This window comes from Sceloporus undulatus, chromosome 1 (genome assembly GCF_019175285.1).
Source record: "Sceloporus undulatus isolate JIND9_A2432 ecotype Alabama chromosome 1, SceUnd_v1.1, whole genome shotgun sequence".
Lineage (NCBI taxonomy): Eukaryota > Metazoa > Chordata > Lepidosauria > Squamata > Phrynosomatidae > Sceloporus > Sceloporus undulatus.
In genome coordinates, this window is record NC_056522.1 from 349,670,033 (window position 1) to 349,683,862 (window position 13,830).

Below are 13,830 nucleotides of genomic sequence, written 5' to 3' on the forward strand. Positions count from 1 at the left end.
CATTTTCTGTTACAGTTTTCATAACCAAATGTTCCAACCATTTTTTTTCAACCACATGGGTGCCCTTCAATATTACATGTGTATCTGCATACACATGATTAAGGATATTCAGGGCAGTTTTAGTAACACTCTTACCAGTACTTTAAGTGCAACCTTTACTGAATTCAGTGGGGTAGCTACAGAAGATGGTATTGCACTGTCAAGATTGTTTGTGTCCTAGATAATGCAGATGTAGATAATCTCTAATCTCTCTGGGGGGAAAATTGACACTTAAAAAAGCAGCATTCTACACAGTTTAAAATGTTAAACAGCATTTATTTTCTCATCTGAAACATTAAGCTTTGTAGTAGTCAAAATTAATCATTTACCAACATCAAGGCAACTTTTTAAGAATCAGGTAAGCCCAACAAACAGCTTAACCTTGTGAACATAACTTATAAAATTATTTTTAGATCTACTATTTCATAAATTAACAAGAAACTGAACTCATTACCACAAGAACATTTAGTACACAATGAAAAAACAGAACTGTCTTTTAATCTAGTGCAAAAAAATGTAAAAAAACATTTAGTCTTTGGATCAGATGCAGTCAGTCATTTCCTTACATCCGATAAACTGGTGAGTGATGAAAAACTCAATTTTTATTTTTGGAATGTGGTCTGACCAGCACATTGGACCAACAGCAGTATTGGCATAGGGACATCCAATTCCATACAAGATAGGCATCAATGTACTTGAAAAAGTTCATAATCTATTTAGCTGCTAAAACATATGGTTTAGGATATATTATTCCTGCCTATGAGTCCAGGCTATGACTATGACTAAAAAGACTGAGACTTTTTAAGGAAAAATAATCTTGTAAGGGGGAAAAATCTCTTAAAAGATTATCTTTCCTTTGAAAGATAATTAATAGATGTGTAGTTTGTACCAAGCACTTCTTCCTCATAGGTAGTGTCACCATCATCGTAAGAAGCTGGGGCACGTACATATATATAATGCATATGGAGGTTGTAGTTCACACAAATGTGTGGGCTGTAAAGTGATTCTATGTAGAGATTTTCATGAGTGCACTGACCATGAATTTTCACAGCAATGCTTTAAATGCTTTCCTCCTTCCATTTAGCAAGGAAGGAGACAAGGGCAGGAAAAAGCAAAATGCAATGTCAGTTGTAGGACTATCACCCTTAGAATAAATAACAGGCACTTGCAACATATTTACTAGCTGTTAACAGCGGAGGTAGTTTAAAATAAGGGTGGCTTGATCACTTAAAATAAGTGGTCCAACCAGCCATTTACTGGTCTGTTTTCTAGGAAACTGAATTAAGATATCAGAAGGGCAGGAGTGAAATCTCTCACTTTCTGGGAGGAGGCATTTCAATCTGCTGTGTCTTTTATTCCATCAAATGCAAAACAAAAGAGTTGAAATATCTTTAAAACCACAGCACTTCATAATAGTCAGCTTCAGTGAAATAATGTGCCTACTGTAAGCTGCCTCTTACTGAAAGAAATGGACTTCATTGGAAAGTATTAAAAATAGCTGTTTTGTGAGGTCTCTGTTGTACATTTCTTTAAAATAAAGCTAGGTGGTTTAAATTTCAACCAAATGAAAGAATAGCAATATATTGCAGTTTTATATAGAGCTTGCAAAAGAAACTGGGGGAAAAGACTTCATAAAAGAAATGTTTTCTGCCCAGGAAATAAAAGCATAAATTCCAAGAAAACCCAACTGAGACAATACAGACATAGGTATACTCAGAGGAAAGTTGAATACATTGTTAAAAACTATAGCAAAGAAACAAAACTTCCTCACCAATGTCATTTACAAACAGATGAATCAAACATTGAAGGCTTGAATTGGCTCTGGTTCAAAGGAATGAAGGCTTGGCTTCACTGTGTGTGACAGAAGCCTCAACTGGCCTGAACTTGAAAGTTGTCGAATTGAGTAAATTCAAAAGAGTGCGTCCCAATTGCTGCCCAGCCATTTCTTGGAAAGTACACAGTGACATTCTCCCAGAGCGGATTGCCATTTAACATGCCAGAAGCGTTGGAACCCTATCACAAGGAAAGAGAGAACTTCAATGTACAAGGACTGACACCAATTCAGCAGACTGATTAGTCAAGCTTGAAGTTACAAATGATTTGATAACTTGAAACGTTAATGCCAATGGTAATTCAACCATAGCAAGCTAGCACATAAAGGCACTGAATGGTCAAGTTTATGCTCAGTTACAGAAATCAAAATTTTGGAACCAGATGTAGACAGATGTAACTGGCCTGTTAGGCAGCAGATTTCCCAACTATTTCTTCCTTATTGTAGCTCTTCCAGCCTACTGAAAAGGCTACACAGCAGGTCAGAAGTATGCTGTTGAATGGGATGAGATGTTGTGCATGAGGAGAACCCTAAAACTGGGTGGACGGACATTCTGTAACAGATTGTGTCTGGCAACAGAAGGCAGCTCCTTAATACAACGTAATATGCATTGTTTCAGTAGAGATGTCATCTGAAAAAGTTCAAATGGCAGATAACAAATCTCTTTGTGAAAAACAATTTATGGCTCAGTTAAGAGTCCCATACAATTTTTTCTTCCACTAGAATACAACTCAAAATAAAAAAAAACATGGAAGGATGGAACTAATGTAGCTGACATATTAAACAGAAAAGGCCTTGAATTTTGGGAGAAACTCTTCTACCAGTTGAATTGACCTCTATCAAGCCACTAAAATAACTAGCACTGACTATATTACCATTTCAGACTCATTTCACTGTACCTGATCTATCAAAACGGTTTCCTTGCTTTTCCATATCAACAAAATCAGTAGTAGCATCAAGAAATATGCAAGCCAAATAATCAAGTGCCCTTAATCCACTGGGATTCCTTACACAATATACAAGTTTATTATATGCTAAACAAGAATTACAGTCTTGCATGGTTAGTTAAGTCTTAAAACAAATAAGTGCACTTTCCCTCAGTACAAACCAGAATTGCCCATTCCTTTAAAAAAAAAAAAGGGGGGGGGGTTTAGAACAGTGGTTCTCAACCTTCCTAATGCCACGATCCATAGGGGTCTTAGGCAACCCCTGTGAAAGGGTCGTTCGACACCCAAAGGGGTCGCGACCTACAAGTTGAGAACCGCTGGGTTAGAATAAAAGTAGAAAGGCTAGGTACTGAGGTCAGATGTGACACCTGAGGCTTCACAGCCCTGGTGTTAGGAGTGAAATGGGAATCCTAGACTGCACTGAAGAAACACACTGTAAACTAAAATCTGATCTCAAAAAAGGCAATACTCAAAAGTAAGTGGGAGAATTTATAAGCCTCCCAGGACACAGTTTTACGTGAACAAATACATTTCTAAGGGAAACTCCACCATGAAATTATCAGATTACAATTTACCAAGAAGTCCAGCTACATGACCTGTGGCCCAAATCAACATAACAAATTTTATACCACTACCATGAGAACTAGCATTCCCATAACTGGATGTTTGTTTAATCGTCAATAATGCCTAGTGAAGGACCATTGTAACCATTTTAAAGTAACTGTCACTGTTTATATGATCTGTATGTAAGACACAGAACATGATTTTGCTCTGACTTGTGTCTCCTTTATTCGAAAGGAATGGGACCAGGTGTGTTTTGAAATTTGGATTTTTTTTTTCCAGATTTTCAATTACTTCCATATACATAATGAGGTATCTTGGAGAAAAGACCCAAGTCTAAACATGAAAATCATTTATGTTTCTTATACACCTTATACACACAGCCTGAAAGTAATTTTATACAGTATGCCCTTGGCATCTGCTGGGATTTGGTTCCAGGAATATCAACGCCATCCGCCCGCCCACCCCCTGTAGATACTAAAATCCGTGGATACTCAAGTACTATTAAATACAGTATGATGGTGTGCCCTGTATAAAACAGCAAAATCAAGGTTTGCTTTTTGGAATTTATAAATTTTAAAAATATTTTCAAACCGTGGATGCTTGAATCAATGGATAAAAATTCCATGATAAAGAGGATTGACTGTATACCATATTTTAAATAATTAACATTTTTGTGAATGAAACAAAGTTTGTGTATACCAAATCCTCAGAAAGCAAAGGTGTCACTATCTCAGTCATTTATGTGGATGTTTTTGGAGTATTTTGGATTTTGGAATTGTGGATATGGGAGGCTCAGCCTGTAATACACTCATTAGACTTGTGCTACAAGGCTTTTCATTATTTCTGATGCAATGGTAAACATGGATTTCCTTGTGGAAATGCTGTATGTTACCCACAAACTCATTCTCCAAGTGTGGATCCTAGTGTAGCAGAAACGGCACCATTCAAACATAACAAGGAGTTAAACAGCAGGCCTAGGGAAACTTCAGCTTGTAGAAACAGATTCGAGGGGAGGGGATACGGGAAAGTTAAGTTAAAATGTCATCCAAAACATGAAGACAGAGTCTGGTCACAGAAAGTTGAGAGGCCACCTAAACAAATCATTTGTACGCAGAGCTCAGACCACAGGTAAATCTCATTTCTTGCCGCTAGTTAATATTAAACCTATTTCACTTTATCTACAGTGCTTACCGTAAGCATCAGAGTAAGCGTATGCCATGCTTTAGCCCGCACACCAGACAGTCCTTTCATCAAGATATTGTTACCATCTGAAAAACAAATTATACTTCAAAATATTTATTGTATTTTGGGCATCCCTTAAAATTAAATGCGACTGAAACTCTATTGTGAACAAAATTAAAAGTATGAAAGGATGTAAGTTTGCTTGAGACCCAGTCATTATTCAGTTCCATTAACTTTAACGTTCTACATAAGGATTTAGAAATTATTTGTTCATTACTAACAGAAGTTCAAATGGCCAAAAAACAGAAACCACTTCCGATTATAATTTTTCAGGGTTTTTTCTTTTGTGGATCTAAGTAGTGTGGAGATGATTTCAAATATGGAAAACTGCTCCCCTCCTTTCAAACGTTGCTCACTTTCAAAAGCTGCCTTATTCTAAGTATATGTATTAAAAATAATTATATTCTCTTCCTTTTTCTTTGTGTCCCATACTTGAATACCTAAAATTTAACACAATAATTAACAATGAATACAGTGGGCCCTCCACATTTGCTGGGGTTAGGGGCAAAAGACCTCTGTGAAAGTAGTAAAATGGCAAATTTAAAAAAAAAAACAACACTTTTTTAAAAAAAAACCAGAGACTACCTGTCTAGGAATATCCAGGTCCTTCAGTACAACTCTATGTCAACATCAGCTGGAACTGGACCATATATATAATCATGTTGGATGAACTAAAAATGCCTAGAGAAGTGTTTGCTCTAGGAATCTCTAGGTCCTCCAGCATAACTCTATGGTCAACCTCTGACAGAATCATGCTGAAGAACCTGGACATTCCTAGAGAGAACATATCCATTAAATCTGTAAATAATCAAAGCTGCAAAAGTCAAAGCCACAAATGTGGAGGGCCGACTGTAACAGGGATCTATGTAGGCAATTTAATAGCAAGTTCCTATGTTTTTAACATAGAGCCCAGATTCCAGGTCTTGTTCAAAAACCATTTTCTCTAAAAGGTCTTAGCTCAATGCAGTTATTTGTCCACACACAGAGGGCTCCCAGGTGATGAGAAAATTCACCAGGATGCCAAGACCAGAATATCCCATAGCATGCAGTCACCCCTAAAGACACTCCCATATGTTTTATAAAAACCCCTGCACCTGGGAATCCTGTTTTGCCATTCAACCAAATTAACTTACAATCGCCCTCCTTCATGCTAAAATTCTAAAGGAGCCAGACATGTGGAGTCCTGAGCATATGCCAACCAACACATTTTTAGCTGCCGCTTAAGGGAAAAAATGTGGATGCTCAAGCCCCATTGTTTTCTTCCAGCGTGCGTCTCCGTTCCTTCCGGCGCGGCTTCCAGCATATGCTGGAAGCCGTGTACAACGCAGGCGCACTGTACATGGAAAGCTCTTTCTGAGCCATCAAAAGGTGACCTGCTATTTTGATGGCCTCTGTGGCAGTTATAATTGCTCTCTGAACAACTAGCAAAAAGCATCCTGACCTGACATCAAACTGGGGAATGGGAGAGAACAAATCTACGCTGTCAATCTAGACTACACCTAATAACTACTGCATATTGAGTTTGCGATGCAAGCATCAAACATCTAAGAATGCCACTCTGTGTTATTCACAACAGTTATACTAAAACTATCTAAAAGGCATGGAAAATAGTTAATTACAACTAAGTCGCAAGTATTTGAAACAGTTATTCAAAATTACTCACGGAGGTCGCCTGTGACTTGATATGTGCCATCAGGGAGGACCCAGAAGAAAATTCCTTTGGCATTTCCAACATATATTCCAGCTTTGTCAACTCTTCCTCCAATAAATGCACCTCCTTTTTCTGATTCTATGTAAATGTCACATGTTATTGTTAGGTTAACCCTGAAAAAGACAACATAGTGTTCAATGCTGGGAAAAAGAAATATTCATTTTTTGCCACCAAGTTTTTCATTTGCTTCTTCTATAGGAAACTAGTAGATGTAAACCCAAATCAAATATTTCCTCTAACTAAAAAAAAAAAAAATCCTGATTTCATAGGGTAATCATATATGGTTGCTGCCCAATCTGGTATGCTGGTAGATTGACCCATGTCCCTCATGCTATTTTCCCACTAAAAATGCCTCCCTAAGCTGATATTTCTCCTTTGTTTGCATGAGCTGGAGTGGGAGTGTGGATCCCCAGCAGAAAATGGCATAGGGAGAAATCTGTTGTCCTGATGTACCATGGTCTCAAACCAGATAACCCACTTCTCCCAGATGCAATTTATCAACAACAACAACATCAATGCACAGATGAAGAAGTACAAGGAACACATATTATTATCTACTGAGCGCTTAAAGCAACTACCCAGCTGGTTCATAACATGGACAATTATCTTTATCTGACCTGCATACCCATATACATATCAAGATACAAAGGAGCTTCACTGTAACTTAGCTTTAACTCAAAATAAAGCAGAGCATATTATAAACAGAACCTGGAAACATCTCCGAAGGCCTGCTGATGCGCAAACAGCAACCCTCATAAAGTGAAAAGAGGCCTAATGTAATTGTCTATTTCTCTGCTCCGCCACACTGTCCCAATCCTGTGTTCCACTGCTAGCACATAAAATAAGGCCACCACTGTTGGTGAATTATTCCAACTGGTAACTGACAGTTACTTTCTATTCTGTCCCAAAACAACCCCTCAGCAGAATTTGGAAAAATGTGGAGTTAGGAAAACATAAAAAAAAATTGGAGTAAACTCTTCACTAGCCACACTGACTGGGAATTCTGGGAATTGTAGTCCAAAAAGGAAATTTTCAAGCTCTGGGAAGAAATGACAGAAAAGCTAAGTTTCAGGGCAGGAAACAAAAGCAGAGGAGAGGGAAATAGTCACTGTACTACTTTACTGTATTCCTTTATCTGTGAGTCATCTATTGTGAGTATTGCATTCCTTTACTTGTGAGCCATCCTCAAAATATTTAGGGCACCATGCAAATCTTTAACATAAACAATTCACATATAGAATGAGCAAGAAATTTACCCACAAAGGTGAAATATTAGCAGTGTAATGATAAATACCTCAAGGAAATTGGTACTGCTTAAGCCCCTTTTGGTACACCCATCTCATAAACACAGGAACTAAAATGACTTGTACTTATAGGTTTCTGTTACCCAATATCTTGCTTTCATCACCTTATCTATGCACAAAAATAGGCAGCAGGTGGCAGTCTGGGATCGTGTTTAATACATTACTATAGCTAGGACGATGTAAACACAAGAATTTCTTGAAGAACAAAAACCAGAAACAAAGAACCTGCGATTCACCAGAAATGAATCTCCTTTTGCATTTATGCTGAAAGATCCACACTGTAATTAACTAAACTATAATTAACAACAAAAGTCTCTCCACATTCGCTGGAGTTAATGGCACAGAATTCCTATAAAAATGGAAAAACCACAAAGTTTTTTACCCAAAACAATAATTCTCTAGAATAATTATGGTCAACATCTGCCAGACATAGTCCATAGAATTGTGCTGGAGGACCTATAAATGCCAACAGAAGTGTTCTCTCTAGGAATTTCTAGGTCTTCCAATGTGACTGCTATAGGACCTAGAGAAACATATTAATAAAATCTATGAATACTCAAATCTACAAAGTCAAAGGTGCAAATGTGGAGGGTCAACTGTATTTTCAAATTCCATGGCAAGCTTTATGTCAAACTGTAGTCTCAATGTACTGCTCTCAGTAACATACCATTTGTAATTGCCTATAACGCTGATGGTATTCTCTGCATCAGCGACCCAAGTTACAGGTCTCTGAGTCACCACTTGTCGGAGAGTAAAGGTGTGCTCGCCTGGATCAGAACTGTTTACAAAGTACTCAAACACTCCAGTTTGATCAGCAAAGTTTGGTGCCTCACTAAAAGTTGGGTTGTCTATTTGGAGAATAAAAGATTTGTTATTTCCACTCCTAAACATACATAAATGTTTATATCACAGAGAGGACGCCCCACAACACTGCATCCCGAAAGCCATGTATGTTTACAGTGCTATAAAAATAAGCTATAATAATAATAATAATAATAATAATAATAATAATAATAATAATAATGTTTACTACTTCCAAGGGAATGGATCTGCTCTCTGGGTTTCAGTCTGAACTGTCCACAGTTGTGAAGCTACTGAGGTCCAGCATCTTGAAGAATGCCTTTAAAATTCAGATGAAACCCTGGAGCAGATTTGCCACAACACTGACATGAAAGCCACCAGCTTCCTCAGCTTGAACTGTGACAAAAGTGGTTTTCCACTATTTAAAACTGGGTTAATAGCATAGTGCAGTTTGGTAAGAAATGATCTTAAAGGGGTGTTTCTTTTTCATCATCATTATCATCATCATCAAGCTGACTGGGGATGTATCTATACTATACAAATAATGCAATTTGATGCCACTTTTACTGCCATATAGAATTCTGGGATGTGTAGTTTTGTGAGGCAGAGAAGGCTAAAAGCTGTGAAATCCCGTGATTTCATAAAATGGAGCTACAGCACTTAATGTGATGTCAAACTGTATTATTTCTATGGTGTAGATGCACTCTGGGACACTGGGGGGGGGGGGACAGGAAATGTCAAAAAAATGTCCAGGCGAGCCTCATTCCCTGCAGTGATTAAAGCTATATTTTATTGTATGTTTTATTGTATATAATTTATATGGTATTGCTGTTTTTATGATGTAATCCTGCCTTGATCCATAGGGAGAGGTGGGAAATATAAATTATTATTATTATTATTATTATTATTATTATTATTAATTTATTTATATTCACACTGTCCTGTTAACCCAGTTTTAGAGCAGAAGATCTGGATTTCAGCTCCCAAAAGGAACCACCAGCACTGCCAACATCTGGAGGACTAGAGGCTGAAAATTATCAGATAATCTCTTGTAGAAAATTCTAAGCGCTCCACCAAACTACAAAATTCTGATCAGATGGAGCCACTTGAAAGTGATATAAAACTGGTATTATTCTGTAGTGCAGACGCAGCATAAGAGGGCTCTGCTGGATAAAATATTTGACACATAGAACTATTTGTGACCTACTTGAGAACAGATACGTTTCTCAAAGTTGAATATCCACAGAAATAAACTCAAGAGCCACTGGGCAGACTAATGTTTTACTGCTGCAGGTTTCTGGTCATCCTCTATTGTGTCTTCCTGAGAAATGACACTACTGTGATAAGGAACCTGTTCAAAAGTAAGATTACTAGTAGGTACCTCCAGGCAGTACTGATTTAAAAGATTCTGCAACAAGGCTGCAAGTACTAACTTACGGATATTAAAATCATCCTTGTATTTGGAAGGAAAAGGCTGAGATGGAGGAGGATTTTGGAAAGAGCCTTTATGGCCTGTTTTCAGTGTTGTCAAAGTATAGATCTCATCCAGACCCAGACTGAGTGTCAACACCCCCTCACAGACCTGTATGAAAAGAAGATGAACAAGTGATACACCAGAGGAAGGAACCATAGAGAAATCTTTCAGCTTGGTGCACACCTAGGACTGGTATGGTAAGAGAAGAATCCTGCTTCAAATTAACTGGCTCCATCCAGATTTAGTCTCAGATAAACTATATTCAGCTGGTATCACTCTGAATTAGTCATGGTTTATTTACCCCATTTATTTCACCAGGTTTACTCCAAGTATGATTATATCTGGACCCAACCAATATTCTTGTAAATTTGCTCTGCTTCAGCATCTCTGGACACTGTATAAGCTATTAGACAAATTTAAAGAGGCATTATATTTTACTCATGAATTATCAATGGATAATACAATAAAAGGAGACAGCATCTGACAGAAAATAATTCTGTAAGGAACAGAGAAAAAGTTTATAGACTTGAAAAAGGTGTTTGAAGTGTATTTATTCCAAATTGGGGGTGGACAACTTTGGTCCTCCAGATGCTTTGACCTACAACTCCCATCACTTCCACACCCAACATGGCCAATGATAAGACACTTGGAAGTAAAGTCCAGAACAAATGAAGGTCTAAAAGTTCCCCACTCCTGGCCCCAAATGTTAAATGGACAGAGGCAGAGACTCTGAGAGCATGAGACAGAAATAAGTGCAATTTCCCATGCAGGTTCCAAGTACAGCTTTAAATACTGTAGACAAGCTGAGTGGGCAAAGGGTTTAAAAATCTGGTGGAAAGGAAGAGCAAGGGCTTCATGGTGGGATTAACTTTCATCAGCCAAAGGGGGGGGGGGGTGGCCAGCAGTAGCAAGCCCCAGCACAAGGCACATATTATTCCTGCTTTCTGCTGGGAGCACACCAGCTGCACTTCTGCCTTTTGAAGGAAAGAGTCTGGTGGCTGGCTTTGCTACTGTGGCCTCCACTACTGCTCTGGGATCACTTCTCGGCCTGCATGCAGTTGGTCACAAATAATTTGTTTAAAAGTTTCTTCATTTCAATCCATGGTTGCTCAAATTGGCAGATACTGAACCCATGGATATCGAGGGTCCACTGCAGAAACAGGTTGAGTCTTCCTTATCCACAATGTTTGGGAACAGAAATGTTTTGGATTTTGGAATGTTTGTATGTACTTAATAAGATATTTCGGAGATGGGACTTAAGTCTAAACACAAAATTCATTTATGTCTCGAATACACCTTATACACAGTGCACGAAGGTAATTTTATACACAATATTTTTAACAGTTTTGTTCATGAAACAAAGTTTTAGTACACTGATCCATCAGAAAGCAATGATTTCACTATCTCAGCCTCCTGTGAAAATAGTTTTACATTTTGGATTTCAGAATTCCGGACAAGGAAGACTCAACCTGTACATCAATTTCTAAGGTTAAAACTAAGGGGACTTAAATGCATTTTACTTTTACACATTTAATGCTTCACACAATGTCTAATATAATATCAAGTGTGAATGAATTCTGCAGTAGTCACTTCCAACCTGTAGATTTAGGGACACTCACTTTTATAGGCCCAAGTGACTTGAACAAGGTGGAGTTTGAAGATGAAAATTCAAGCTTAGAATACCACATCTGAAGAGCCTGCAGTTTGCTCTGAAGAGGAAAAACATTTAAATTAAATTCTCGTTGTAACAGAAGCTTATTATCAGTCAAGAACTCCAGTAACTGCTAGCTTGTCCTTAAACAACAACAGAATAAACAAAAAAATCTATCACAACATTTTAGTGAACAGATCAGCAATTCTGATCATGCTCAGAGAAATTTTATACAAGGGGCTGGTGAAGTGGGAGATGATATACCATTTCAAAAGCCCTTGAACCTCTTGGTACCTTGAAGAGAAGAGTGGTCCAAAAACAGACCTGGCAGACCATCATTGTTTTACAGTAATTACCATCCCTAATGCCTCTCATCTGATGCATGTAGAAAAGGAACATCCTGTTTCATTCCACTGGTGACAGTTCTACAGTTACTTAGAATTCTTTCCCAGAAACCTGGAGTCCTGCAGCTCAGGGTAATGGGCTAGAGCTCTTTAAGAAAGAACTCTAACCACTTCACCAAACCACAAACCTCAGTACTCCACACTAATGTGGTACCAAACGACTATAACTGTAGATACACTGTTACTGCACAGAGCATAAAGAAGGAATGAAGTCCACAGGACAGTGTTTTTCCTTGTTTTAATTAAATCTCGTGTCCAGCTACACAGACACTGCAAAAATACATTCAGTACCACCCTTATTGAATTTCCAAGTGTGTATAGCCCATGCTGGATATTAGTAACTGAAAATAAAAATGATTTGGCATCATTCAGAGTATGTGCCCTTTACTTACAAAGGATCCTTTGAGGTGGAATGTTGCTTTCTGGGGTGACACAATGAATGGAAATAAAGGTGGTCTGATGCACTTTGAATGGCCATGGGTCTGAAAATGAATAGAAAAGAACATGTGTCAGAGAACAATAATTCAAAGTGACACTTTATTCCCTTTACCTCCAGCATTTGGACTGAGACTGCTGTTGTTATGTAGCCAAAACACAAAATGAGAAGACAGCGATCTGCAGAAGTAACCCCCTCTAAAAAAAAACCCACCCAACACCAAAACAAAACAAAACCAAAGATAGGGGGGAGAGGCTTCAAAAGGCACAGTAAACATGGAAAGGCTAGCTGAGTCACTGTTTTGGGGCGGGGGGGGGGAAGAGAAAAAAAAAAGAGGGAGGGTGGGGGAGGAATGGAATACAGTGCTTATAATCCTAAACCACCACTTTTAGATAACTAATGCCCTAGTGTTTTTCATCTTAACATCATGATTAGTACTCTGTCTCCATAACAGCTACTTGGTGATAGCAGAAAATGCAAAGCTATATAAATGCAAAGGTAAAGGCCTGAAAAACCAGTGGAAACAGCATAATAAGTTGCACAGGAAACACCTTCTGTAGTCCTTTCCATGCTACTTATAACAAGAACAGGAAGAAGATAGTACATCTAGAAACCTCAAACCACATCTCACAAAACATGTATTTTCATTCAATGTCAAGCAGTTCATAGTAGAAAAAAAAACTAATTTCAAGATCACACTGTCAATGACAGTTGAAGACTGGCTGCAGAAACAGAAATATCTTGAAATGTCCTTTCAGTTCTCCCATTCCTTGAAACAAGTATATAGATAGTACTAAAATCATCATCACTATGAAATTTCAGAATTCCAAGCTTTAATGTAATTCATGCCATAATTACAACATAGGAAGAGCTACACTGGAATATAGTAAAAGCCTATGGAGATGGGAATTCTGCTTATTGACAGCCATTCTCCATGGATTTTCCCATTTCCTTTTTGAAGCCACCCAAATTGACACACATTATGAGTCCATGTGGTAGCAAATTCCAGTTTTAACATTGTACTGAAGAAATACTTCCCATCTATCTGCCTTGTTAATTCAACTTCAGAAGGTGAGCTCAGGTTTTCCTATTATGACAGAGGGAAAAGGCCTTCTCCTCATTCCTCAACCACTCTCATGACATAATGCAAAACGGAGTTGAAGAGCATCCTGTTCAGGGCAGCGTTTCCAGGCATTGCATAATTGTCACTTCCTATTTGATGTTCTTTTGTTGCCTGTTTTATTGAATCATTTCCTATATTGCTATGTATTTTATAGTATTATCCTACTAGAGCGGCCCCTTCCCCACCACCACTCCCTTTGTTCGTGTCTTTTTAGATTGTAAGCCTGAGGGCAGGGAACCGTCCAATTAAAAAGACTGTATGTACAGCGCTGTGTAAATTTACAGTGCTTTATAAATAAAGGTT

General features: G+C 38.0%; 1 protein-coding gene across 1 annotated transcript in view; it reads right to left on the minus strand.

Moving 5' to 3' along the window:
- Positions 1-294: 294 nt before the first annotated feature.
- GALC (galactosylceramidase) overlaps positions 295-13,830 on the minus strand; it is a 49,862-nt gene continuing 36,326 nt past the window's right edge. The window contains 7 exon segments of the mRNA XM_042441173.1: positions 295-2,052; positions 4,573-4,649; positions 6,287-6,447; positions 8,306-8,486; positions 9,877-10,021; positions 11,533-11,622; positions 12,361-12,450. Coding sequence (XP_042297107.1) covers positions 1,909-2,052; positions 4,573-4,649; positions 6,287-6,447; positions 8,306-8,486; positions 9,877-10,021; positions 11,533-11,622; positions 12,361-12,450 — 888 coding nt within the window. The 3' untranslated portion in view covers positions 295-1,908.